Here is a 26561-nt window from a genome sequence, read left to right as displayed (position 1 = left end):
CAAAGTTGGGTCCAAGAGTATGCTTGTCAAGTCCCTTTCTGCTTGATTAGAGGAGGAATTAAAGATACTAGATAAGTGCTTTTGGGCAGGGCCCCTGCATTTGCATTTGCATTTGCTTTGCCTGGCACAATGAAGCCCTGATTGTGACTGGATATCCCAATACTAATATAACAATGCCTAATAAATAGGATCATTACCCTTGGAAAGAAAAATGAGTAAAAGGAGATAGGACAGACATTTATAAAGCAATGAGTGATAGAGAATATATTGGACTATTTGTGTTGGCCTTCTTTATTGCCAGAGCACAAATGCACTCACTATTGGGTAACAGCTAAACAGCAATGCTATTACATGATACATATGAATTAAACTGTAGAACTAAATACTGTTCCTTAATAAGCTTTTAATGAAGATTAGATATGTCTGGCTAATGGTACATTTTCTGCCCTGGCTGTCGGCAGAATCAAGGCCTCTGATTTTTATTTTTTTTTATTTTTATAACTATTGACATTTGAGGGTTTTGCCATGTGGTGAATGTGGCAGTAAAGAACTGACTTCACTTCCCTGAGAACCTGAGCAGTCGTCATGTTAAAGCCTGGCTACCCATGGCGAGCAGGAGCTCTAATAGTTTGTCATTGCTGGGGAAAGGTGTCTATCTCTGATTTCTGTAATGGGGCAAGTATGAGATGCACCAAGACAGCACTATTGTCCTTGCAGCCATGGCAGAGACAGACAGGGAAGCAGTCCAGAGAGAGAGTTCTCTTCTCCTGGACTGATGGGCATTGGGAAGGCCATTTTAAATAGTTGTAGGGTGGGATTCCCTATTCTATGGGAGTTCAATGTCCAAACTCTAGTAAACTTGGGTATCCTTAGACTTCTTTGAAAACCCCGACCTTGATTATCTGTTAAATGTTATTGCATGGCTTTAAACAACTTATATTGCAAAACAAAGACCATTTGGATATAAAGAATATGATGCTGGCATTTTCCTCAATATTCATGACCTTAGATTTTGTTTTGCCATGACCACATTATTTTTATATAACTTGTGGTGATAAATCACTAGCCCCTACTTAAAGTGTATTAAGAACAACATCTGAAAAACATGAAAATGTCAAAGCTTGTCTATCCTTATGCTTCGGTTGATCAGGGTGAACTGCCACCTCCCCCATAACTAGAGTGCTATATTAGAGATATTCACCTTCAAGTATCTGGTGTATTGCATTCTCACAGATAGGCCAGCAGAGGGACCACTGTTCTATTCTTTGGCCATTCCTATGGTCACCCTGCTGGCTGTTAAGCAGAAGCAAACATAAGGAAAAGACAGGAAGAAATTAAGATGATAGGTGACGCTGTAATTTGTGTCTTCAGTGACACTCTTTACTGCAATAAAAGAAACCAAATGTGCTGTAAGATTAGAATAATCGAGAGTGGCAACTATCACACAACTCATCCTTTTTTTTTTTTTCTCCTTCTTGCCTTCTGCAGGAATACACAAGATTACCCTTGAATGCTTCTTCTGGAGACTCTGAAATGGTGACTCTTTTGATTTCCTGTTTGGGCTTTGAATTCTCTGTAACCATTTTCTAAAGAAAGAGAAGCCATTCCTGCAAGCATATACCAAAACTCACAATTCCCATATAGAACAAACATAAAAACTGAAGGCTTGAGACTACAAGTATATGAGAAAATGTGCAATAGGCAAATGGCCCTCCCCCCCCCCCCCCCCCTGTTTCCAGTACCACTAAAGTCATCAGCCAAATGAATCCACTGTGGCTGGGTAGATGGCTCTTTCACTTGGCATCCAGGAAGTTTTTGATGGAGTAATCAAAACTTTGCACAAAGGATAGAACAGCAGAATTATTGTTTTCTACAAAATAGCAATTTTTTGCCCCACTTACATGGTTTTTCCCATCACTAGATTAGCTTACTGCACTGTTTTGCAATCCCCCAACATAAGTTAATTTTGCCCTTATTTATATGTATGTAGACCCAATAGGGATGAAATAGTATAAGTATGGATGGAATTTGACTGACTTCTCTGTGCCATGAGCATTTAACATACAAAGGTGAGAACCAGAGCCATCCTTCGGATTTATGGAGCCCTATGCAGTACTATTAAACTGGTGCCCCTAATATGCCCAATGGCAGGTGGGGTAGGAACGACGATTTTTTTAGAGATGTGATTTTATAATCCTGAGCAACACTAATGTAACATTTTAAGCATATTTTAAACTAAACTTGTAGATCTACACAGTAAATTCAGAAACTGATAGTATATACCTGAACTAGGTAAATGCCAGTTAAATGGCTTCATTGTCACTTAAATGGCTCTTTCACAGGTTCAATGTTCTGCTAATAGGCCTACAAGGCTTTTAAGTTAACTAGAGCCTTTCCAGAGAAAACAGTGTCAGGAAGAGGTGGGTGGATGGACACAGAGACAGTCTATAATCTATACTGTGCCTCTCTTGTGCAAAAGCTTATGCAAATGAAGCACAGATTAGCATATTGTCATGCTTCATTTGCATAATTAATTGGGGGCTCCTTTTGCACAAGAGGCTTTTGTAGATGGCTCCTTTTTGTGCAAAAACCCCCTCTTGTGCAAGAGCCGTTCTTCCTGAGAAAAGGAGCTCCTTATCTACACAGCTCCTTTTTGCACAAAAGCCTCTTACGCAAAAGCGGCCCCTAATTAATTATGCAAATGAAGCGTGGCAATGTGCTAATATGTGCTTCATTTGCATAAGCTTTTGCACAAGAGAGGTACAGTAGAGATGTAGCCTAAGACTTAGTGGTTCCCCAATTTTTTGGGTGCCCTACGCCATTGCATACTTTGCATATGGGTAAAGACAGCCCTGGACAGAGCACACATGGTTAAACAGGATAGAAAATCTGCAGGAGAAACTCAGAACACAGCTTGCAATGTGTATTCCTCTCTTACAGTCACATCTCACCCTTTTACTAATAACATATGAGCTCCCCTCAGCTTGGTTGAGGTCTGCAGTGGGAATCCAGTAACTTATAAATAACAAAGAATTTTTTTTCTTTGCAGTCCATGTTTATCTCTGCAGTTATGGATGGTGTATTTCTTCCCAAAAGCCCTGAGGAGCTACTCGCTGAAAAAAAAATTAATGCAGTCCCATATATAATAGGAGTAAATAACAATGAATTCGGATGGTTACTTCCTAATGTAAGTGATTGTAATGGCTATATTTATAGCCCAGTCTGTTAATTCTTTAGGAATATAGGAATTCACAGGAAATGTCATGTTCTTTTTACTGTACAGATGGTGAAATTTCCTGCTTTCATGGAAGGTTTGGATAAAGAAACAGTAAAAGCACTGCTCCTCAGCTCGGAGTTCTTTACAGTAAGACTCTTTCAGATTCATTCCCATATGATGGGTATAGTCCTGGGTGAGCTCTCCCTCCCCAACTTTCAATATTTTATTATGTGTGTGTGAGACTGTCTTACACCATACACCTCTGTTCAAAAGGACAGGCCTACCACAGCAGTATCTCATAGGGGTAAAAAACCATTTTGGGCTAAAACTTCTGAATAGACAGCCATATCCCACTGACAGAAAAGTGTCAAACAGGCAGAAGAGGAGCACAATTCTGCTTCCTCTTGAGATTAGACACAATCTGTGATAACCGATGCTCTTTTATACTTACACACACACACACACACACACCTGCAAGAGATTGCATCCCATTCTTTAACAGGAGTTCCCATGCCAGTTGCAGACCAGAAAGCCCTTGGCAGCATGGCTCCTGCAGGTACTGCACTGGAAAGAGACTGCAGCAGGCCTGGCTGTACAGAGGGCATGAAAGGTGCAAAAGCACACACACCTCTTTGGACTCCCAAGTAAGCATGGTCCAGACAGCCAGGGGAAGATGGGAGTGATGCACTGCCTAAGCTTCCCTCCCCAATGCTCTGGCCAGCCAGGGGAAGGCTGGGGATGATTTCCCTGCTTACTTGAGGTACCTTGGGAGGTGCATTCATGCTCTTCCAGTCCATACTTACAAAAAAGCCTCCCCCACAGAAATTCCTGCACATGGGCCTGTGCAGGGAGTTAAAAGGATCAAGCAGCAGTCCAGAGGAGAGGGACTTCTAGTTTATCAAGCCCACCTCCCTCCCTCAGACTTGGGGGTTTCAAACTCTTGGGCTATGTCTACACTACAGGCTTTTTGTTCTTGCGCAAAAACTTGCAGAGTGTTTACACTGCACACGCGTTCTTGCGCAAGTAAATTTACAATAAAGCGTTGCGCAAGAAGCCCTCTGTTCCAAGAGTTATTCCTCTCCCCACAAGGAATAAGCCCTCTTGCGCAAGAGCTCTTGCACAAGAAGGCAGTGTGGACGAGCTACGGGTTTCTTGTTCAAGAAACCCCTATGGCTAAAATGGCCATCAGAGCTTTCTTGCGCAAGAGAGCGTCCACACTGCCATAGACACACTTGCGTAAAAGCACATCTCTTGCGCAAATGCACATGGCAGTGAGGACCCGCTCTTCCGCAAGACCTTTTGCACAAGAATGCTTGTGCAAAACAGTTCTTGCGCAAGAAGCCTGCCGTGTACACGTGGCCTTGGTGTCTGACAGAAAGCAGTGGGAGTAAGTCTTGGCTCTCTACTCAAATGGGAGACTCTACGGAAATGCATGGAATTTCTGCTCACCTATACAGGTTATTCCCATGTGGAAGAGATTAGGGCTCCTATTGTGAACCTCAAAATGTTCAAAAATAATGAATCAGACTCCAAAAATCATGAGATCAGCCCCCAAAATCATTAGATCATTTTAAAGAGAAAATTGTGATTTTGGGGGGGGGGTCTTTCTTTAGCTTTTTTAAATCCCCAGTCAATGCGGCAGTTACCATGTTGCCAGCTCTCCTGACTGCTTACAGTGAGGTGGTTCAAGTTTCACCTGCCAAAACTCTCATTGCTGCTCAGACACAGAACTTGTAGCTTCCTTCCAATTCTCAGCCTTCTAATTAATTCATTCTGTTGTCCATTCCAGCCCCACATGTACCCGTTCCCTATCTCAGCAGTTAATTTACACACTTCACTCCCTCTGCTCTACATCAGCCCCTAGTGGTTCAGCAGACGTCTGACCTTTCTATAGCTCCAGGGTTCTTTACACACTTTCCCTCTTCCTAGGCCTGTGCTGCAGTCTTTTTACAGAAAGGATGAGGGATCAGGTCTACCCTGAACACCCACGCTCTTTACTCCATAGCTGCTCCCTCATCCCTCCCCAAATACTCTTATTAGCTCCTGAGAGAGGGAGGGTGAGAATTTTTCTTGCCTTTTGTTGCAGTCCTGATTAGCTGCTTTTATCACTTGGAAAGAGAAGCCAATCAGAGGAGACTTTTTCTAGAGCTGAGCTAGAAATCCCATGAAATTCTCATGAGACACTTCCAGTGGAGACCAAAGTTGCATTGCGTTCGAGGAAATCACTAGAACTACTGTCAAACTTATATATGTTCATCAGAATTACTGATTGATAACACTGTGTGGATATTAATACGGTGGTCCCTGACACCTTCAAAGTCCTGCAAACCTCTTGCTCCCTAAAAAAGCATAAGCTGCCAATGTCACAAGTTCTAATTCAGTGTTATGAATACTTCCCATGCCGCACCACAATTTCGGATTTTCTGTGGGAGGGGTAATTTGGTTTAGTGTTCATACAGCTAGCTAGTAATTGCTGAAGGGCTCTAGGGAAAATGAAGCTCATTAAATGCTGCAGCTGTTTCCAACAAACATCACCGTTATAACAAGTATTTTTATTGTTCATTCTAGCATGTTCCTGCTGAATTCACTTATCTATTATCTGATGAATATCTAAGCAATATAGAGGAACCTACTCAGCTACGAGATGGGCTTTTTGAATTGCTGGGAGATGTAGTATTTGTTGTTCTAAGCATTCAAACAGCTAGATATCACAGAGGTGAGTTTCCAATTTTTTAAATGTTAAATTCCATCTTACCAATATCCTTATTCAAAGCCTGCCCCAGAAACAGTCTATATCCTTGTGTCTGTAAGGGTATGTCTACACTACAAAGTTAATTCGAACTCAGGGTATGTCTACACTACAAAGTTAGTTCGAACTAACGTCCGTTAGTTCGAATTAACTTTGATAGGCGCTACACAGGCAAACTGCTAGTTTGAACTTAATTCGAACTAGCGGAGCACTTAATTCGAAGTAGGTAAACCTCATTCTACGAGGACTAACACCTAGTTCGAATTAAGTAGTTTGAATTAAGGGCAGTGTAGCCACTTAATTCGAGCTAGTGGGAGGCTAGCCCTCCCCAGCTTTCCCTGGTGGCCACTCTGGGCACCACCAGGGAAACTCGTCTGCCCCCGTCCTGGCCCCGGAGCCCTTAAAGGGGTACAGACTGGCTACAGTGCCTGTGCCAGGTGCAAGCCTGCCAGCACCCAGCCAGCAGACCCTGCACCTGGCAAGGCACGAGCCAGCCACCTGCTGCCACCCAGCCCTCCGCCTCTTCCCGGGACCAGGCTGGCGGCTCCCGGGAGCCTACCCAGGTCCGCAAGAGGCGGGCGCCCACCAGGTCTAGTGCGGAGATCGTGGACCTCATCCATGACCTCCGCACTAGGCACAGGAAAGTGGCTGTCTAGGGCAGGATAGCTACCAGCCTGGACATCCAGGAGCAGGTTTGCATGAAAATCAGGGTGAGACCCCCGACCCTGAGCTTAGAATGGCCGTACTGGGTCAGACCAAAGGTCCATCTAGCCCTGTAGCCTGTCCACCGACAGCGGCCAACACTAGGGACCCTGGAGGGGATGGACCGAAACAATGACCAAGCCATTTGTCTCGTGCCATCCATCTCCAGCCTTCCACAAACAGAGGCCAGGGACACCATTTCTACCCCCTGGCTAATAGCACTCCATGGACCCAACCTCCATGACTTTATCTAACTTCTCTTTAAACTCTGTTCTAGTTCTAGCCTTCACAGCCTCCTGCAGCAAGGAGTTCCACAGGTTGACTATTTGCTTTATGAAGAACTACTTTCTTTTATTAGTCTGAAGCCTGCTACCCATTCATTTCATTTGGTGTCCTCTAGTCCTTCTATTATGGGAACTAATGAAGAACTTTTCTTTATGCACCCTCTCCATACCACTCATGATTTTATAGATCTCTATCGTATCCCCCCTCAGTCTCCTCTTTTCTAAACTGAAAAGTCCCAGTCTCTTTAGCCTCTCTTCATATGGGACCTGTTCCAAACCCCTAATCATTGTAGTTGCCCTTTTCTGAACCCTTTCCAAGGCCAAAACATCTCTTTTGAGGTGAGGAGACCATATCTGTACACAGTACTGAAGATATGGCGTACCATAGTTTGATACTTCCCTTCCTCCTTCTTCCCCTGGCTTCCCCCTTCCAGCTCCCTCCACCCAGGTTTCCCCCTCTCTCTCTCTTCCCCTCTCCCACCTCCTTTTCCCAGTCTCCCCAAGTTTTGTTCAATAAAGAGAGTTTCTATTTTTGAACACACGTGTCCTTTATTTTGTACATCAGGAAGGGGGGCTAGGGAGGAATGGGGTACGAGCCCCCGATGGGGAGGACTGGGGTGGCTCTGTGGGCTCCTCGGGGTGGAAGCTCTCCTGCAGCCCCCCGATTGACACCCCCCCCGGATGGCAGCCTGCGGCAAGTGCAGCCGGGATGATGGCCGAGTCCTGTGATATGCCGAGTGTGGGCATTCAGGGCACTCCAAGCCAGGACTGCTTTGCTGTCCCTCATCAAGTTAGACAAACGAGCAGGGAACCCCTGAGAACTGTCTGTCCGGGGTGGGGGTCAGGTCCCTTTAAACACAGCCCTCGGCTAGCCTGAGACAGCATCTCCACGCTCTAAGTCCTACTCTGATGCCCTGCCGGCACTGCTTCCAGCCATCCTTAACCTCGGTTCAGGGTCCACTCAATGTGGACATGCTAGTTCGAATTAGCAAAACGCTAATTCAAACTAGTTTTTAGGTCTAGATGCACTAGTTGGAATTAGCTTAGTTCGAATTAACTAATTCGAATTAAGTTAGTTCGAATTAGTGCTGTAGTGTAGACATACCCTCATGGATCAACTCCATAGCTTTCCAGACACAATCTCCTGCTGTCCTGAAACTTTATTTAGAAAAGTGACTATGGCTTTGTCTTTCATGGTGCTTTCAGGGTCCATGTTATCATGAAAGCCAGGAGAGCTGTCCATTTAGCGTTCCTGTAAGGAACCAGTTCTTCTACTACAGAGTTACAGACTTAGGGGGGTTGAGCTCTATTCTTGTTCTGAAAGGAAAGGAACAGGCACATGCTTCTGCAAAGAGCAAGACAAAGTGAAAACCAATGGAAACAAATATAGAGGATTCCTATTCTTCACATGGGGTTTTCCAGTGCATAATGTATCTGAAGTTCTGAACTTTTTTGACTGGCACCAGCTTTGTGACTGTCTGGGTGCTCGTTGTGCTGCAGATGACTATTTCACATTAATCTTTGGTAATGTATGTTTGCATCTCAGTTCCAGTTTAGTTATTAATAATCCGTTTAGCTGGCCAACCAAATGGCTATCATTTTGCCAGCATCTTACCCAAGTAGCTCTTTATTTCAGTGCGTTGTTCTATGTGAAATTGTTATAATTGGAACTCTTCTTAACTTTGTTTTCTATTAGATTCTGGCAACCCTGTCTATGTTTATGAGTTTCATCATCAATCAAGTTCATATAAAGGTGTTAGACCAGACTTTGTAAAAGCAGATCATGGCGACGAAATTGGTTATGTCTTTGGAAAGCCCTTCTTAGCTGGTGACGTATCTGTGCTTACTAACGAATTCTTATTAAAGCATCATTATTATGACCCAAGTGGAACTGATGGTTAATAATGTTGCGAATACTGAAATGTAATAGTGGTATGAACACTGTATGGCTACGTCTAGACTGGCATGATTTTGCGCAAATGCTTTTAACGAAAAAGATTTTGCGCAAAAGTGTCCGTGGCCAATCTAGACGCGATTTTGCGCAAGAAAGCCCTGATCGCCATTTTGCGCATTGGGGCTTTCTTACACAAAAAATTCCTTCCCTGTCTACACTGGCCCTCTTGCACGAGTATTCTTGCGCAATAGGGTTTATCCCTGAGTGGGAGCATCTTAGTATTTGCACAAGAACACTGACAATCTTACATTAGATCGTCAGTGCTCTTGCACAAATTCAAGCAGCCAGTGTAGACAGGCAGCAAGTTTTTGCGCAAAAAAAAGGATCTGATCTGAGGAAGTGGGTCTGGCCAACGAAAGCTCATCTAATAAACCATCTTGTTAGTCTTTAAAGTGCTACATAGTCCTGTATTTTGCTTCTATTATTATTACCACCATGCTCACTGCTGTAAAAATACAGGAGTTATGATCTTTGTTTCCTGTCTTATAGCAGTGAACTACCAATACTTTTTAAGTGGAATAAATTCTGAATGCACCTACATCAGTATAACCTTTGTACTGACATTTTATATCTTGCCTCAGGTGATGCTACAGAAGAAGAGAGTAAACTCAGCAGAACAGTCATGCAATACTGGGCTAACTTTGCTCGAAAAGGGTGGGTGAGACTTATAATACATGAATCATGGGTCAGATTTTGCCATTGCTGCTGAAAACACTGTCAGCACTTTTCTTGTGGGCCCCATCTTTTTGCAGAGTTTAAGATTTCATGTCAAAACAAACTAGTTTCAAATTCCTGTGGTTGCAAAGAAAACATGCCAAGTATGATCTATTGCAGGACTGTCTTACTCAACCTGCAGATAAACGGAAAAAATAGGACCAAGGGCTTTAGCTTATAATACTCATATAATGAAATATTCAAGCCTTATGACAATGTTGACATACATTTTTTTTATCTGTATCTGTTGCTAATGGCAGATCATTTTAGCAGAAACAACCAGAGATTGAGGTTGGATCAAAGCTTGAATTAACCACCACTGTGTCCTACCTTTCCCTCCCCAAGGGATCTGATCCGTGACAATTAATGAACCAACACTGCATTGTGCAAATTTCATTGCAATGATAGAAAAATGGAAAGATAATTCTTCACTTTTTTTTTAAAGCAATCCTAATGGTGAAGGTTTGGTGAACTGGCCAGTGTATAAGCGGGATGAACAATACCTTATAATAAACTTGGTGCAGAAAGCAGCAACGAAACTGAAAGAGAACAGAGTGAAGTTCTGGACAAAGACCCTGCCTAAAAAGATGGCTGAAGGGAAGAGAGAACGCACAGAGTTATAAACTGAGAAGCATGTGGGTCGCTTTTATTACAGTTACAGTTGCCAGATACCTTCACAGAAAATCCCGAACAGGCTGGGAAAAATTGGTTGAGCAAAAAAGAGGTCACTGTGCCTTTAAATTACCACAGTCCTCGCTCCCCCCACCCTCGCAGATGCTGCCGGCCTTCCATCTGAGGAAAATAGAAAATACCAGACATGTAAAATGTCCGGTATTTTCTGTTTTCCTCAGACGGAAGGCTGGCAGCATCTGCGAGGGTGGGGGGAGCGAGGAGTGTGGTAATTTTTTACCAGACAGAAGGCCAAACTGTCTGGGCAAAAACCAGACACCTTGCAACTCAATTTGGCCACTGTGGGCAGACAGGACACTGGGCTAGACCCAGTCTGGCCATTCTTACACCCACCTCTTCAATCAAAGGCAGGAGCTGTGTGCTAGCCCAAACACGGGGACAAGTGAGATTGGGCGGGGAGAGGGGCACATTTGAGAAGGATTCCCTGGGGCGAGGGAGGGGCCCTGATCCAGAGACAATCCCTTCTCCAGGTTCTGGGGACGTGTTTGATCAGCTGTTTGTGGCCCAAACTACAGACCCAGCCAAGTGACTGGACCTCCCCTCTCTCCCCCCACACTATTTCCTGCTGGGTGAAGCAAACCAGGACCTGGCGGGGCCACTCCTGGATATCGCACTCCTTCCTGTCCTGCCCTCCCCTCACCTCTCCTCCCCCCCCCCCCATTACTTTGCACAGGAGTTTTTTCCGCAGGTTCTTGGGGAGCTCCGCCCCCCCCCCCCAAGACCACTTCCACCTGCACCGGGAAGGGGCACGGTGCCTCCCCAGCCATGGCTGGTGAGTTCTGAGCAGCCAGGCTGGTCAGTCTTGCAGAGCCAGTTTCACTTTCATTCAGGAGAGTCAACTCCACCCCCTCCTCGTGTTCTTCCCCCCCCCCCCTTTGTAACTCTGTACAGGGCTGCAGGAAGAGTGGGAGGCAGAGCCAGGGACCCGCCCTGCCCCCAGAGAAGCCAAATCTCCCTCTGCTTCTGCTCATATCCCTCCCCTAGGGGGCAAGCCCCATCTTTTTCAACCACTGCACCTTTAAATTGCTTCACTCCCCCCACCCTTGCAGATGCTGCTGGCCTACCATCTGAGGAAAACAGAAAATACCAAACATTTTACATGTCCAGTAGTCTGTTTTTTTTTTTTTTATTACCAGATGGAAGGCCAAAATACCGAACTGTCCGGGTGAAAACCAGAGACCTGGCAACCCTAAGCAGAGAAATAAAAAGATTACTCAATCTGAAGGGGAGGCATTTGATAACCGTGGGCTGTGTCTAGACTGGCAAGTTTTTCCGCAAAATCATCTGTTTTTGCGGAAAAACTTGCCAGCTGTCTACACTGGCCGCTTGAATTTCCAGAAAAGCACTGACGATCTCATGTAAAATCATCAGTGCTTTTCCGGAAAAACTATGCTGCTCCCATTCGGGCAAAAGTCTTTTTCCGAAAGACTTTTGCGCAAAAGGGCCAGTGTAGACAGCATAGTACTGTTTACTGCAAAAAAAGCCCGATCGTGAAAAAGGGGATCGGGGCTTTTTTGCGGAAAACCGCGTCTAGATTGGCCACGGACGCTTTTCCACAAAAAGTGCTTTTGCGGAAAAGCATCCTACCAATCTAGACACCCTTTTCCGAAAATGCTTTTAAAGGAAAACTTTTCTGTTAAAAGCATTTTCGGAAATTCATGCCAGTGTAGACGTAGCCATTCTGTAATCCAGTATCATGATTATATATAGTAGTTCTAACACATTACACATGCTGAGTAGCGGTGTTACTAGGGTTGCCAGGTGTCTGGTTTTCTACCAGACAGTCTGGTATTTTCTGAATTCCTGGCTGGGCGCTGAACGGAAGCATGGCAGGGGCGGGGAAGCGACTGGGAAGCGGGGCCGCAATTGATGCTAGGAGCCCTGTGGTTGCACGCAAAAGCCAGGTGGGGCGAAGCAGGGCGGGGCCGGGACTCCCAGCCACTCCCCCTACCCGGCTTTTGCACATGACCAGAGGCTCCCAGTGCCAGTTGCGGCCCTGCCTCCCAGCTGGGAGCCTCTGGTTGCATGCAGAAACCACGCTGGGGGAATGACTCCCAGCCCTTCCCCACCCCCACCTGGCTTCTGCTCGCAACTAAAAGGAGTGCCTGCCATGGGTGCGGCTCAAAGCACTCTGGCTGTGGCCAGTGGCTGCACCCCCCTCCCGGTCTGCTTCCCGCCCCCCTCTCCTCCCGTCCAGCCCTGCGGTCCCCCGCCAGCTCTGCTTCCCGCCCCGCCCACCTCCTGGTCAGCCCCCCCTCCCAGCCGGTTCTCTTCCTCCCCCTCCCCGCGTTCTTCCTCCCATAGCCAGACAGGAACCCCCCCTTGCAACATCCATCTTGCTTGCCCCTCTTAGATGCCTGGAGCATACAGGGCATAGAGCGAGCAATAAAACCAGCATAGTCTTTTAAGCCTTGACAGGAGGCCCGGATATGCTGGCTGCTGTGACCCTGGATGGCTGTAAACAGAGATACGCCAATTGTTGACCTCAGGGCTGCGAGAACTGCCTTGGCTGGCACCTATATTGATACGAACACACACTCGTCCGGGGAGAGAAATCTCCTGCCCAGTAAAGACTATCCAGTACTCACAATTCAGTTATCTCTCTTACAAGTGCAAATTAAGTTGAAACTCCCTGGTAAGAACTGGCGTCACAAAGACGTACCAACACAATTTGGCATCTTAGATAAGAAAGAGGATACGTGCCCCTATGGATATAAAAGATGGGCCCAGCAGCACACTTACTCTGAGTGTCACTCTACCATCTATCTGCAGGTCAGGTTAGGTGATTGGCCTCCCGAGGTTCCACGCCCACCTTGTATTCGTCTTTCCTAGGAATCGAGTGACCAGCCCTGGCTTGACCCGCTGGAGTAGAGAGGCACAGAAGGGGGTAAAAATTGTACCTGTATGTGTCCTTTGTTTAAGTAGATACATAGAATTAGAGCTCTTTAAAGATTAAGCTGTCAGTACCATTATTATTCTTATTTTCTATCTTTATTTTCTTTGTAACCACTTTTAAGATCTATATTTGCTAGCAGTTAAGAAATAGAGCAATAGCCATTGCAACCATATGATTTATAAGCTTCTTTAATAAACCTGTAACTGTTTAAGCTTTAACCTGACTCCTTCAGTTGCTGTAACAGAACCAAGCACAATTTAAAAGAACTCCAGCCGGTGATAGGGCAGACACTGTGAGGGAGAGCTGAGCGTTTGGGTCCTGTAGCCTCCACGGGACAGACCCTTTGGGGCATCTGTCAGCCTTCCTTGGGCTGCCCTCTGTGAAGGGACCCCGGTCCTAGCAGTTGAAGACTCAGATGTGACACACTCTCCCTGCAAACTCTCAGGGGCGCCCATCAGCCTTCCCTAGGCTGCCCGCTGCGAAGGGATCTCAATCCTAGCAGTTGAAGACTGAGGTGTATAACACACACACTGCCCTGACCATCGGCTGACACCCTCCTCCCCCCCCCGCCCATGATCAAGTGTGTCTGGTTTTTTGACGGGGTCTACCTGGCAACCCTAGGTGTTACCCTTTATATAACACACGCACTGCCCTGATCATCGGCTGACACCCTCCTCCCCCCCCCCGCCCATGATCAAGTGTGTCTGGTTTTTTGACGGGGTCTACCTGGCAACCCTACGTGTTACCCTTTATTCCCCCTATATTTTCTCTTCAGAGGTATCCCAAAATAAATATTCTGTGTCTTTTGAACCAGCCCATTATTTTGAAATAGATTTTGAAATAATGGGCTTGCTATTCCGAAGTCCCTGTAACCCACATCCCACGAGGGTTAAGGGACATTTCAGAATAGTGGTTTATTTCAAAATTAGATCAAAATAAACACAATTTGCATAGCTCAAAATACGTATCTTATTTTGACTTACAGGTGCAGTGTAGCTGCAACCTATGGGGCCCTGTATCTGCTCCCACAGATGTTATGAATTTTGCTATTGATTTAAATGCAAGTTCAGTATACGGGGCTGAGTGCTCTCCTGTTCCTTTATAATGAAAATATTCATAAGTGATCAGTGCCTAAAAGGATCATGTCTCTAATCCAGACACCTAAGAATGTAAAATAGCCTGAGGGTTTGTCTGGCTCATAATGCCATTATGATATTTTGTCTTAATATCTCTCCCTTACCTAATGGTTTCTAACATTAACTTTTTTTAAACTGATGCTACACATTGAGAGAGAGATTAAGAAAATTATCCATGACACCAAGATTTTTCTTGATGAGTAACAGCTAATTTAGACCCCATCATTTTGTATTTACAACTGAGATTGTTTTCCAATATGCATGACTTTACACTTATGGACATTAAACTTTATTTGCCATTTTGTTGTCCCATCACCCAGTGTCTGCAAAATAGTTACAAAGGGATCTCACAATCTACTTTGGATGTTGCATTTTAAGTAATTTTGTATAATCTGCAAATGTTACCACCTCAGTGTTCACCCCTATTTTCCAGATAATTTGTAAATACATTGAATACCTATAACCACTTTTTAAAAGTCCTTAGCCCCTTTTCCAATAATGTTATATACACAACTGTTAACTCTTCACTTTTTGGACTTCTTATTTTATCACCTCAGTGAAACATAGACTAATAGGAAATTCTAAGATTATGTGAAAAAACATAATATGAGGGGGAAATAAAGCACATTAAAGCGAGACAAATAATCTTAAGGACTTTTTATTAAGTGCCTCCACTAATGTAAAACTTAGTTGTGTTAGTCATATCAGATTTCTTTGGGCTTCTTTGTTGATGCAGTGTCTTTCTTTTTGCATTAACACACAAAGTGTGGGGAAGAAGGGGTATCTTTTACTGAATCAACTGTTCTCTCAGAGGGTTGCCAGACATCTGGTTTTCAACCAGAATGTCCCATCAAAAAGGGACCCTTGCAGCTCCACTCAGCTCAACTGACCTGGCTTTCTAAAAGCTGGTGGATTAGTAACTGCACGACTAGGGTGTTCTGTTCGGTTTTTGCAATCAGAAAGTTGGCAACCAGGCCCACCCATGGGGAGAGGCAAAGGAGGCAATTTCCCGTGAAACGGGAGTTCGGAATAGGAAGCCTAATCTGACCTACCTAGTCCGTGCCGCGTGTAGGTGCGCGGCACGGAGTTCGCACTAGCGGACATTTAAAAATAGCGGCGCCCGGCGAGATGCAAATGAAGTCCGGGAAATTCAATCCCGGGCTTCATTTGCAACTACGGTTGCCTACATTACCACCCTAGTTCGAACTAGGGTGGTAGTGTAGACATACCTATAGAGACAATGGAGAGTAGGGTGAGTCTATGACTGGTTAATGACTGGTCAAGGTGACTAACTATTATCAGCCAGTGGTCTGAATGAGTTATCTACTGTCATCTGTTAATCAAACTGTAGGAAAAGGCTTCAGGAGCAGACCTTATTTATATAGACAACCTACTTTGCCACAGAGATCAGTAGACACACTTGGTGTGTCAAGGTGATCAATTTTGGCTCTTTTGGGTTGAAATTCACTAAAGACTTGGAGCTGGGAGAATTAAATGTTATCTGTATTTTATGATTAAAAGGTTAAAGACCTGAACTTAATATGACCTGGCTTAGGGTCTACCATAACTTGAACACTAAGCAGAGAATAGCAAGTCATGTCTAACTGAAAGTCACAGAAGATGGAAACAGGTTTTATTTCTCGTGGTGTAGAGTCCATTTGGGAGTTCTCAATGATATCTGAAACAAAAAACAGGACTGTGTAGCACTTTAAGGACTAACAAGATGGTTTAATAGGTGATGAGCTTTCGTGAGCCAGATCCACTTCCTCAGTGGATCTGGCCCACAAAAGCTCATCACCTATTAAACCATCTTGTTAGTCTTTAAAGTGCTACACAGTCCTGTTTTTTGTTTCAGCTGCACCAGTCTAACACAGCTACATTTCTACCTCAATTATATCTGACACTTTACATGCAGGGCTCGTCTACACTGGCCCCTTTTCCGGAAGGGGCATGTTAATTTCACCTATCGTAGTAGGGAAATCCGCGGGGGATTTAAATATCCCCCGCGGCATTTAAATAAAAATGTCCGCCGCTTTTTTCCGGCTTTTAAAAAAGCCGGAAAAGAGCGTCTACACTGGCCCCGATCCTCCGGAAAAAGCGCCCTTTTCCGGAGGCTCTTATTCCTACTTTGAAGTAGGAATAAGAGCCTCCGGAAAAGGGCGCTTTTTCCGGAGGATCGGGGCCAGTGTAGACGCTCTTTTCCGGCTTTTTTAAAAGCCGGAAAAAAGCGGCGGACATTTTTATTTAAATGCCGCGGGGGATATTTAAATCCCCCGCGGATTTCCCTACTACGATAGGTGAAATTAACATGCCCCTTCCGGAAAGGGGCCAGTGTAGACGTAGCCGCAGTGTTTAAAGTCAGAGATGACTAGAATCAGTTGAGAGTCCTTGTCTTGTCTCAGTGATTGCTTGAGCAAAAATCATTGATAAAATCTTGTGTAGACTGACCTTGGACTCAACATGCAGGCAGTGTGTTGAAAGGCATTGCAAAGGAGGCAATGGTGGTGAGGTACCATATTACCTAGTGAAATCAGTGGTGCTGAAATCACTAAGGACTGGAATTTGACCACAGAACTGACACTTTCTTAACAAAGACTCTTTTTTTTTTTTGCTATTTAAAAAGTAAATCAAGTAACAGAAAACTATAACGCTGTCTGGTAACTTTTTAAAAATCAAACTTTAAACTTTATTGAAAAAATCGGATAGTTTGCAATTGAAAATATTTGACCTACACTTAAGGCAACTGATTTAATTTTGTGTAAAATTTTGCATAATAAAGGATGGCATTTTTTTTTAATGTTCAACTCTATTGATATACATTTTGATCACATCTACTTTTCTGATGTGATATTTGTGTGAGGTTGTGGTTTGTTGTGTCTGGGTTCCCCCCCCCCCCCAACAAAAAATCCTGGGGGAGAGGGAGGCGCCAAAACGGTTCGAATTGGGCCCTGCACTTCCTAAAGCCAGCCCTGCTTTCTGGCGCCTCTGGCTAACATCCCACTGGGAACTGAGACATCGAAGCCGAAGCCGGGCACGTGCTGGAGCCAAGGCTGGCGCCTGGCGCCTCACAGCGCGAACTCCGAGCGCGGCCGGAGGTGGCGCTGCAGGCAACCGCGTGCCGGGATTGGTCGGCTGCGGGGTGGAGGTGGGGGCAGCTGATCATCAGCCGGTCGGGACCGCTCTTAGCGTAGTCAGCGCCGCGGGGCGGGGCCATCCGCAGACCGTAACTTACGTAGGCACCCCGCCCCCTGCACTGCGAGCTTCCGGCCGCTAGGACCCATCTCCGCCGCTTTGATTGAGAGAGGCGGAGGAGAGTCCTCTGCGTTTGGCCCCTCTCGGCTGCTGTAGTCACGTGGGCGGGCCCAAGCCCGCGACGCGCCCTGCGGCCGGTATGGCCGCTGTGGCCTGTTCCGCCCCGGAGCCCGGCGTGCTGCTGGGTTTGCGCGACGCCGCCATCCCGGAGCCCGGCCGGAGCAGCCTGCAGGCCCCGTCCTGGTCCACCAGCAAGCTGGGCGGCTGCCCGGTAAGGGGGCCGCGGGTGCCCGGGAGGGGTCTCTGCCCGGCTCGCGGCGGGCGCCCTGGGGCGGGGCGGGGCGGGGCTCGTGTCGCGGGGCGGCAGAGCGGGCTGCAGTAACCCGGCCCCCCCCCCCCCCGTGGGCTCCCCTGCGGGGACGGTGGTTGGCGTCTTGCACCCGGGGCCTGCCCGTAGGCCGGTGCCGGGCGCTTCTGCGGCAAGTAGAGCAGGTCAGTGGTGAGCCCCCGCCCCGCTGTCTGACCCCAGCCTCCGGCGGTCCGGCACGTGGGGCCTCCCTGAGCGCTCAGGGACCTGGGCTCCGCCAACGTCACCGAGTTCTGCTCTGAGCATCCTTATCCGAGGGGAAGCTGTGGAGGCCAGAAGCGCGAGTGCCACAGGTTGACACGGGTGCGTGACGAAGCGCTTCCCGATGTATGTTTTAAACCTGCCGCTTTTTATTAATGTTTATTGAGTGGCCTTTTGTTTGTGTTTTATGTGGAATGGTAAATAATACTTCCATAGTTACTTTCCCCATGCTCTAGTTGTACAGTTCTCTATCCTATCCTCCCCTGAATAGGTCTCAGTGTATTTAATACCACGGTGCAGTGCATCTTGCAATAATTCTTAATAAAGGTCATTGTTTTGTGTCTCCTAGGATTGCGTCCCTTCAGTAACTATGATTTATCCTTCTTGTGAAATCTGTGGTGCCTCCCTGATGCACCTAGTGCAGATATATTGCCCCCTTGAAGGCTCCCTATTCCACCGTGTCATCAATGTCTTTGCTTGTGCCATGAAAAGCTGCTGGGGAAAATCAGAAAGGTGTGTGTATGTGGTTTGCATTTTTCTTCTGAACCTTCTGGGGTAGTTGGTGCTACTTTAATATAAAAAAAGTCATGTTGTCATTTGCCTTTATAACATTAGTTGCTTGTTTTTCCTTATGTCACTTTTTTTTTTTTTTTTTACTTTAAAGCTGGAAAGTGTTACGCTCCCAGTATTTGCAGATGCAAGGAAAAGAAACACAAGATTGCAAATTAAAGCAGGTACATTGTGCAAGTATGATTTATTTTTAATGCAGTAAACTTCCGATAATCCGGCACCTTTAGGACCCAGGGGGTGCCGGATTATCAGATTTGCCGGACTATCGGAGGGGGGGGCTATGAGGGGTCTGGGGTGCAGTGGGGTGGGGAGAATGCCACCCCAGACCCTTCATAGCCTCCCATTCCGATAGTCTGGCTCTGCCCCAGGCGTCCCTGATTCAGCCGCTGCTGGTCAGTTTCAGCAGCAGCTGAATCGGGATGCCTGCATCAGAGCAGCTGGAGTGCTGCTGGGTTGGTCCGGTAGCACTGATCCTTGGCGCGGCGAGACCAACCCGGCAGCACCCCAGCTGCTCTGCTCCTGGTGTCCCCAAGTCAGCCGCTGCTGAAACTGATCAGGGGCTGATTCCAGGAAGCCTGGGGCAGAGCAGCTCTGCCTCAGGCTTCCTGGAGTCAGCCTCTGGTCAGTTTCAGCAGCGGCTGAATCGGGGACAGCTGGGGGGCTGCCAGGTTGGGTCCCGCAGCTCCGAGGGGCAGTGCTACGGGACCAACCCAGCAGCACTCCAGTTGCTCTGCCCTAGGCATCCCCGATTTAGCCGCTGGTCAGTTTTAGCAGCGGCTGAATCAGGGAAGCTGGGGGCAGAGCAGCTCCAATGGTCCTGCTGCCCAGAGCTCTTCCGGGTTCCTGATGGTGCCGGACCATCAGATGCCGGACCATCAGATGCTGGACCATCGGCGTTTTACTGTAATAATATTTAGGAACCTGATAAACACAATGTGTAGTTTTACATCTGAGGGTTTTTTTCCCTATTACAACTTTAACTGTGGGTGGCAAAAACTGAGAATAAAAATCTATTTTCATTCTAATAGACTTAAAGTCTGTTTATACAGTTGATAATAAAAGTTGGCAATAAACAAATATGGTGAACCATAATTTTGTAGTAAGTTCTGCCTAAGTCCCATATACCACAAGAATTAAAATTCTAACTTCATTTTTTAAGAAGTTACCTGTGGAATTGGGCATGTCTCTGCATATTATATACTTGTTTCTCTTTGTCTTGGGAAGTTTTAGTGCCTATATCTAGCAGGGGAGGGGGAGATAAATTAAGTATTATATCTAGAAGCTTAGTTTTTTCATTTGTGTCTAATGTATGTGTGAAATGTCCTATGGACACAGCTTTTGAAAATTGTTCTTTTTATTCTCAGAAACAAGAAAATTACTTTGCAGCAAAGGATTGGTGTGATGAAGCAGATGACTGGGGAATTTGTGGTGAAAAAGAATATCCTGTACAATCCACCAGTAATCCACTTGGGTTAAACATAGTGAACAGTTCCTTGTCATCCACAGACTCAGAATGTGCATCCCAATTTCAAGGTCTTAACCTGTCAGAAACTACAGATATCTCTGACTCCTTATATATGCCGGTTCCATGTGGAGATGGCATAGTAATGCCTTCCTCTTGTCCCAGATTCCAGTCCTACTACATCAGTGTTATGGATGAGAGAGACTACACTGGCTACCTTGATACAAATCATGCACACAAACTTTTAAAGGAATATCAGCAGAGGGAGGGCATTCATTTGGAACAGTTGATGTCAGAAAGGTGAGAATAGATTTGTTTGTGCTGTTAAATGAATGCCATTGGTTAAGTTCTTGTTTGCTGTCATCTTCCAAATTAGTTTATCAGTATTCAGGTCCTAAATCACTAGAATGACAGTCAGTGTTATGCTATCTTAATTATATATTAAATTAATTATGTTTGATGAATGGATGTAGTTCCCTAGATGATTGAGACTAGGGATACGAACAGGTAACCAGTTAATGTAAGGTTAACCGATTAACTGGGATTTGATATCCCTAATTGAAACTTCCTTTTCCTGTGGATTTGAGTACAGGAATGGGATGGCTATTAGATGGACTTAGAGATTTTTATGAAAGAAGTAGTCTGAAAAATAGATTTTGGATATTAGTAGTTATACTGGTAGAACATTTGTATAGTTGATCACTTACACTAGGAATAATTGTCATTCTGTTAGAATGTAAAATAGGCTCCTCCAACAAGAATATATGCTCCATCTGGTACTTAAGTACAAAAGATGCTATCATTTGTGGGATATACATATATGCTTCTCTGAAGTAGTTTTCCTGATTAGTCATGTGAACATTCCTGAAAGAGTATGTTAGAGGACTTACAATTTTGTATTGAGAATAAATAAAAACTAGAAGGTTTTTGAGTGGTCACAAAAGAAAATGACGTTGGATATAATCAAATATATGGTCATTTGGTTTCATGCATTATCTGACAGCAGGGATGAAGAACGTTTTATTGAGTGGTGGGGCACTGACCCACAGAAAAATCAGTCAGGGGCCGCATGCAAGTGAAGCAAAAAAACAAAAACAAAAACACATCCTCGCTGATGTAGCCCCTGACTGAGAAGGAGAAAGATACTTCCCACATTCCCCTCACACACCAGAGCTGGGGAGGGGCGGCCCAGCCAAGTAGATTTTTATCTTCCAGCCCTGTGGTAGGGCAGCAGAGGGGCTGGAGTGCCAGCACAGGCTCCCCAGTGTTCGGGTGGGGGACCCTGAGCTTTGGGGGGGCCAGATCCAGGTAAGCCGGGGGCTGCATCTCGTCCCCGGGCTGAAGTTCCCCACTCCTCTCTTACAGGTTGGTTAGAAATAGCTTTAATGATTGTGAGACAGTGAATATCTATGTATTAGGACCCAACTGATCATTTTATTAAAGAGTTGCTTCCAATTTAAAAAAAAAAAACGGATGTCATTTCATTATGGGTAATGAAATAAGAAACTTCAATTGCGATTTTCCCCTTCTTCTCCCCCCCACCTCCCCCGAGTAACCATATTTATTTTTGAACATGTATACTGTGCACCTTATTGTCAAAATTTCTCCCTTATTTGTCTAGTTTTCTAAGTGAAGGTGATAATGAGAAGTATGAAAAGAGTGACATCAAAAACAGAGACCACGTGTTCCATAAATTTATGAAGAAAATTGCTGCCTGTCAGGAACAAATCCTAAGGTATTTTAATAATTTCAACATGTTTTTGGTGGGGGTGCAATATCAGTCGTTTGTCAGAGAATGAATATTTTTGATTTGACATCTCTGAAAATGTATCTTTTTAATTTATTTTAATTTGTAAGAGTTAAGTATGGTGTATCATACAATACAGATGAAAGAAATACACCATTTTCAGAACAGGTGTGATTGTCACCCCTGGTCCATCCGTTATGTCAATAAAATGGTTGGAGGCCCAAAGGGCCCTGTATTTGGTCAAGGGAAAAGTGAGGAAGACCAACACAGGGTGTTCTCTTCACACAACCCATGCCAAAGTCTCAGGGATTGTCTTTGGAAGAAAGCTTGTTATAGAAACAAATAATTACAGAGCCTGAGCAGCAGTGCTTTCATAGACAGCTGACTAATCTGCTGTTGTAAGTTAGGTAGTCCTTACATTTCAGGCCCCAGAGCATCTCAGAAATTGAGAGGATGCTCCTTAATTTCATTACCTTAGGACTGTGAATTCTGGGCTGTGCTTCTCAGAGATGCAGAACCATATTCCACATATTTCATTGAAGCAGAAGCTGGTGGTTCTTGGCTTCTTGGGAGATGAGTGATTTCTACCAGAAATGTAGCAGCACTGTACTTCTCAGTAAAGCACTACAATAGACCCCAGTATTGCAAGGTGTTAAGAGCCCACCATTCCTAATAATTATGCAATTGTAGTTCACTTAATGAAAGTTGAGGGTATTGCACATCTTACAGGCACCTGTCAATGACTTGTCATCTTGTAAGTGTTGGAAGGCTGCATTGTTTCACATCGAGCTTTCTCATGTGACCCTCTAAGTCTTTCTCCAATTTTAACCTTTGTGAATAATGAATGAATACTTCTAAAATTTCAAAGGTTCTGATTTATGCTGATGCATATGGCAAGCAACCTCTTAGGTTTAGAATCCTAAGTACTAATGTGACATTGTCATGTGTCTTTGTCAATAAGATTTAATTGCAAAAAACGTAAATATGTGGCATTTTTCTTTTCTAGATATTCCTGGGATGGCCAGCCTTTATTTATAACATGTCCTCCATCCAGTATGAATAAAGTGGTTCCAGTCTGCCCCACCTGTGGCAGTAACAGAGTCTTTGAGTTTCAACTTATGCCAGCACTAGTCACCATGCTGAAGAGTGTTGATGCAGGTGTTAAATCTTTTGTTTCTACTTTAACTGAATGCTAGTCAATCTGCTTGTTGAGTATGATGTACTGGAACTTAGCCTGCTTCTTGCAGTATGTACATAGTGAATGAAATTATAGCTACTAGCATTAAGTCAGTCAAGCCAGCAAATATTGGGGTAGCTGTCTGTTAGGCTGGACTCAGTGCTCTTGGGGGGGCGGGGGGGGGCTTGTGAGGACAGCATCTTGTATAGGACTCACTATTGTTCAGTTTCCCATCAGTGAGAAGCAACATTCCCATTCCTGCTTGTTCTTATTTTCTGGAACTGTCTGATCAAAGCCTCATATTTTCTTTCAGGCCTTCCTAATAAGAGAAGGCTAGAAAATTCCTTGCCCCTGAAGAGTAATCAACCTGACATACTACAGGTTGAACCTCCTAAATCCAGGACTCTGGTCCAGCAGGATTATGGCTGTTGCTGGACAGAGCCCTGCTGCCCAGGAGGGTGAGTTGGTGAGGAGTCCAGCAATAAGAGCTCCACCATCTGGAGTTTGCCAGTCCCATGGGGCCCTGGCAGGGCATCCCTGTCCCTGGGAAGCCCTGGCCAGGTGGGACAAAAGCAGGGCCACAGCAGCTGGGGATCTCCATTCCTGGAGAGCCCCAGCCAGCTGGCAGAAACGGGCCGGAGCCAAGCTTCAAGCCCTTTGCAGCAGCAGGTCGGGAACAGAGTCAGTAGGAAGGAGGGGCAGTGTCCTGAGAGGCCGGTGGCAGGGGACCTCCCCTGATCCTGAAAATTCCTGAGGATGCTGGACCAGGAAGTCCAACCTATATTCTAAACTGAATTAATGCCTTTAAATAAGATTGGAATCCCAAACAAGAAGCTTTGTTTTGTTTAAAAAAATCTCAGAAGGTTTCCTTTAAAACTTTGAAGTGACCGAGTACTCAGTGTTTGCTTAGGAAACTAAACTCTAGTCTACACGACTAATTTATGTCAGTATAACTTCGTCACTCCTAAGTGTAGAAAATCCACACCGCGGAGCAATAGTTATTGCTATTAAAACTTCCAGTATAAACAGTGCTAATGTTGATGGGAGAAGCCTCTCCCATCAACGTAATTATTGCCTCTGGGAGTACCTGTGCTGGCAGGAGAAGCTCTTCTGTCGGTAGCATCTTCACTAAGCTCTACAGCAACACAGCAAATGTAGAGAAGCCATACAATTCAAGTGTTTCAGGTGAGGAGGGTTTAGTTACTAAACAAATCATGGTTTTATTATATCTATATCAAAATGTATGTAATTCAGAACACTGAATCTAGGCTTCATTGGAACCAATTTTCCATGATATGGATTATGATAAAGATGTCCCAGAAAAAATGGGATTGTGATTTCCCAAATACATACTGAACTATATTTTGGTACATCCATTCAGCCTTGCTGAAGCTACAGTGGTTTCCACAAATATGGGAAAACAGAATTTGATCCTAGTTTTTTTTTTTTTTTTTTTTTTTTTTTTTTTTTTTTTTTTGCAATACACTTTAAGGTAGTACACTCAAGACCTGCTTAAAGTTCTTCCTTTGAATGAAATTGAGTTGACCATTTAAAAATCACACTTCTGTCTAAATTGTATAACTTTTGTTACTGTAATTGTAACACTCTAATTTCTAAATTAGTGTGTGATTTGTACATAAGGTGGATAATGAAATATCTATTCTCATATTAGAAAATTGTTTGGGTGCATATGATAGAGATACTGAGTATATATGTATTACAGAATGATAACATTCAAATTAAGTTTTTTGTGAAGCATGGTTGTAATCAAAACTATATAGTTTTTCCTTAGACATAAATCAATTTTAACCAAACCTCTTTTGACTTCCTTTAGATACTGAATAATCTTAGTCTAACATTAATATTTGAAATCCTGAATGAAGCTGTATCTGGGTTTTAGATTAGTTTTTTTTAAAATGCCAAAGAACTTCTGAGTTTAAATAGAACTTTGAGATCCAGAAACTTACTCAATTAAATCCAGTACCCCATAAACACACATTTGCTTACCTTTTAGGTATGTGAGTAACCAGTTGGTGCAGCCAACTTACCCCATAAGCTTAACACAGCAAGACTTCTTATATGTATAGTGGAGTATATGTATCAATGTTTTCCAGTTTGGGACAAAAATTAGCATCCCACAGTTGTTTAAAATTACTAATCTACCTATGTACCCCACTATAAATAGATATTTTAATTATCTGTACAGAAAGTGCTCCATTTTTTTTAGAATATGCATATGAACAAATGTCCAATTAGTATGTAACTAGGCATTTTCATGCTGCTTATACTTTTTGTGAATGCTTTTTAATATGTTAACCAAAATATTACCCTTTTTTCAGATCTATCAGTGGAATTTGGAACAGTTATAATTTACACATGTCAGAGAAGCTGTTGGCCAGCGAACCATCAGAATCCCTTGGAGGAATTTATTTTTATACAAGAAGATCCAGATCAGCAATTATTTAAATAAAACATGTATTTTCTTGTACAAATAAAATTTTCTTGAGTAAGATGAAGGTATTTCTGCAGCAAAATGTCACTTAGTGAAAACATGGTGATATTTTGAAGTTGCGCGCTAAAGTGGGATTTTAGTAATTCTTGCAAACAACTCCAAAACTGCTCTGCTGGTAAATGAATATTAATACTTAAAATTTGGTGCATGTACAAATTTTGTTTTGTTCATGTACACAGTTTTTATAGTTAGTGTACATTATAGTAACTATGTCTACTTAACCTGTTGAGGAACGGAGAGAAAGGAGGAAAGGAGGAGGAAGTTTGGTGGTTGTATTTGCTCTAGCTTTGTTTTTGTTTGGCCTGTATCAGGTACCATTCTAGAGTCCTGAAATTGTTCAGAAGGGAAAGTTGACCCATTGAGTATTAAATACAGGCATGTTAGTTGGATTTTTTTCATCTTCAGTTGGCATTAAGTGAATATGCAGTTTGTGATCCAAGAGAATTTATTCTTACTATGATTGCTGAACTAAGAATGATGGTCTCTTTGTGAATTTCTGCTTTGATGCTAACAGTGAGATGCAGGTACACTGACTCTCCTGTCACTTAAGCTTTGGTAAGAAACATTATTACAAGCAGCACAAGAGGGGTTAGGTGTAAACTTGATTGTGAAAATTAGAATGTAGGAAGTTTGAGTCCCATCCCATTTTACACAGATGTTTTTGCATGGGAAGCTTCTATAATAAGAATGGTTCAAAACTACCTTTCCTATAATGGATTTCTAATCCCTTATCTTGGGTGTGCACCTATATTTGCTTTAACAAGCACCAGAGCCTAGCTTTGGGATGCAGTGTTTGGATTGTTTCATATGTTCCTGATGGTGTGAGGATGGATATGGCTTAAGTGCTTTTCTGATTTAAGGCTTTGGCTGTATAGCAGCGGGGTTTAGTTAAACCCATCTGTCAACACCTTTATCTTGCTTTGAGGGATTT

The 26561-nt window shown here is 44.2% G+C and overlaps 2 protein-coding genes across 3 annotated transcripts in view; both read left to right on the top strand.

Annotated features, from left to right (window-relative positions):
- The window catches only part of LOC102459884 (fatty acyl-CoA hydrolase precursor, medium chain-like), a 29728-nt gene extending 16304 nt beyond the window's left edge, over positions 1–13424 (top strand). Inside the window, exons 8-15 of the mRNA XM_075940076.2 lie at positions 1489–1536; positions 3050–3187; positions 3284–3364; positions 5786–5933; positions 8649–8780; positions 9488–9560; positions 10066–10255; positions 13083–13424. Of these exons, the coding sequence (XP_075796191.2) occupies positions 1489–1536; positions 3050–3187; positions 3284–3364; positions 5786–5933; positions 8649–8780; positions 9488–9560; positions 10066–10243 (798 nt within the window). The 3' untranslated portion in view covers positions 10244–10255; positions 13083–13424. The remainder of the gene's footprint in view (positions 1–1488; positions 1537–3049; positions 3188–3283; positions 3365–5785; positions 5934–8648; positions 8781–9487; positions 9561–10065; positions 10256–13082) is intronic.
- Positions 13425–17587: 4163 nt separating this feature from the next.
- On the top strand, positions 17588–25638 carry PDCD2L (programmed cell death 2 like). 2 transcript variants are annotated; one of them, XM_075940078.2, is made up of 7 exons: positions 17588–17865; positions 18512–18675; positions 18827–18896; positions 20097–20494; positions 21816–21929; positions 22948–23099; positions 25458–25638. In XM_075940078.2, exons 1-7 carry the CDS (start codon positions 17734–17736, stop codon positions 25586–25588), a joined length of 1161 nt encoding a protein of 386 aa, XP_075796193.2. In that variant the 5' UTR covers positions 17588–17733; the 3' UTR covers positions 25589–25638. The 2 variants fall into 2 exon arrangements, with proteins under 2 accessions (XP_075796193.2, XP_089637629.1); XM_089781503.1 differs by lacking the exon at positions 17588–17865 and adding an exon at positions 18138–18264.
- Positions 25639–26561: the final 923 nt, after the last annotated feature.

This window comes from Pelodiscus sinensis, chromosome 12 (genome assembly GCF_052426305.1).
Source record: "Pelodiscus sinensis isolate ZL-2025 chromosome 12, ASM5242630v1, whole genome shotgun sequence".
Lineage (NCBI taxonomy): Eukaryota > Metazoa > Chordata > Testudines > Trionychidae > Pelodiscus > Pelodiscus sinensis.
This window is presented reverse-complemented; position numbering and strand designations above follow the sequence as displayed.

Coding starts and splice junctions, on each gene's coding strand:
- PDCD2L (XM_075940078.2), top strand. CDS start 17,734: ATGGCCGCTGTGGCCTGTTCCGCCCCGGAGCCCGGCGTGCTGCTGGGT. Junction 18,897..20,096: donor AAGATTGCAAATTAAAGCAG/GTACATTGTGCA, acceptor TTTTATTCTCAG/AAACAAGAAAATTACTTTGC. Junction 23,100..25,457: donor GCTGAAGAGTGTTGATGCAG/GTGTTAAATCTT, acceptor CCCTTTTTTCAG/ATCTATCAGTGGAATTTGGA.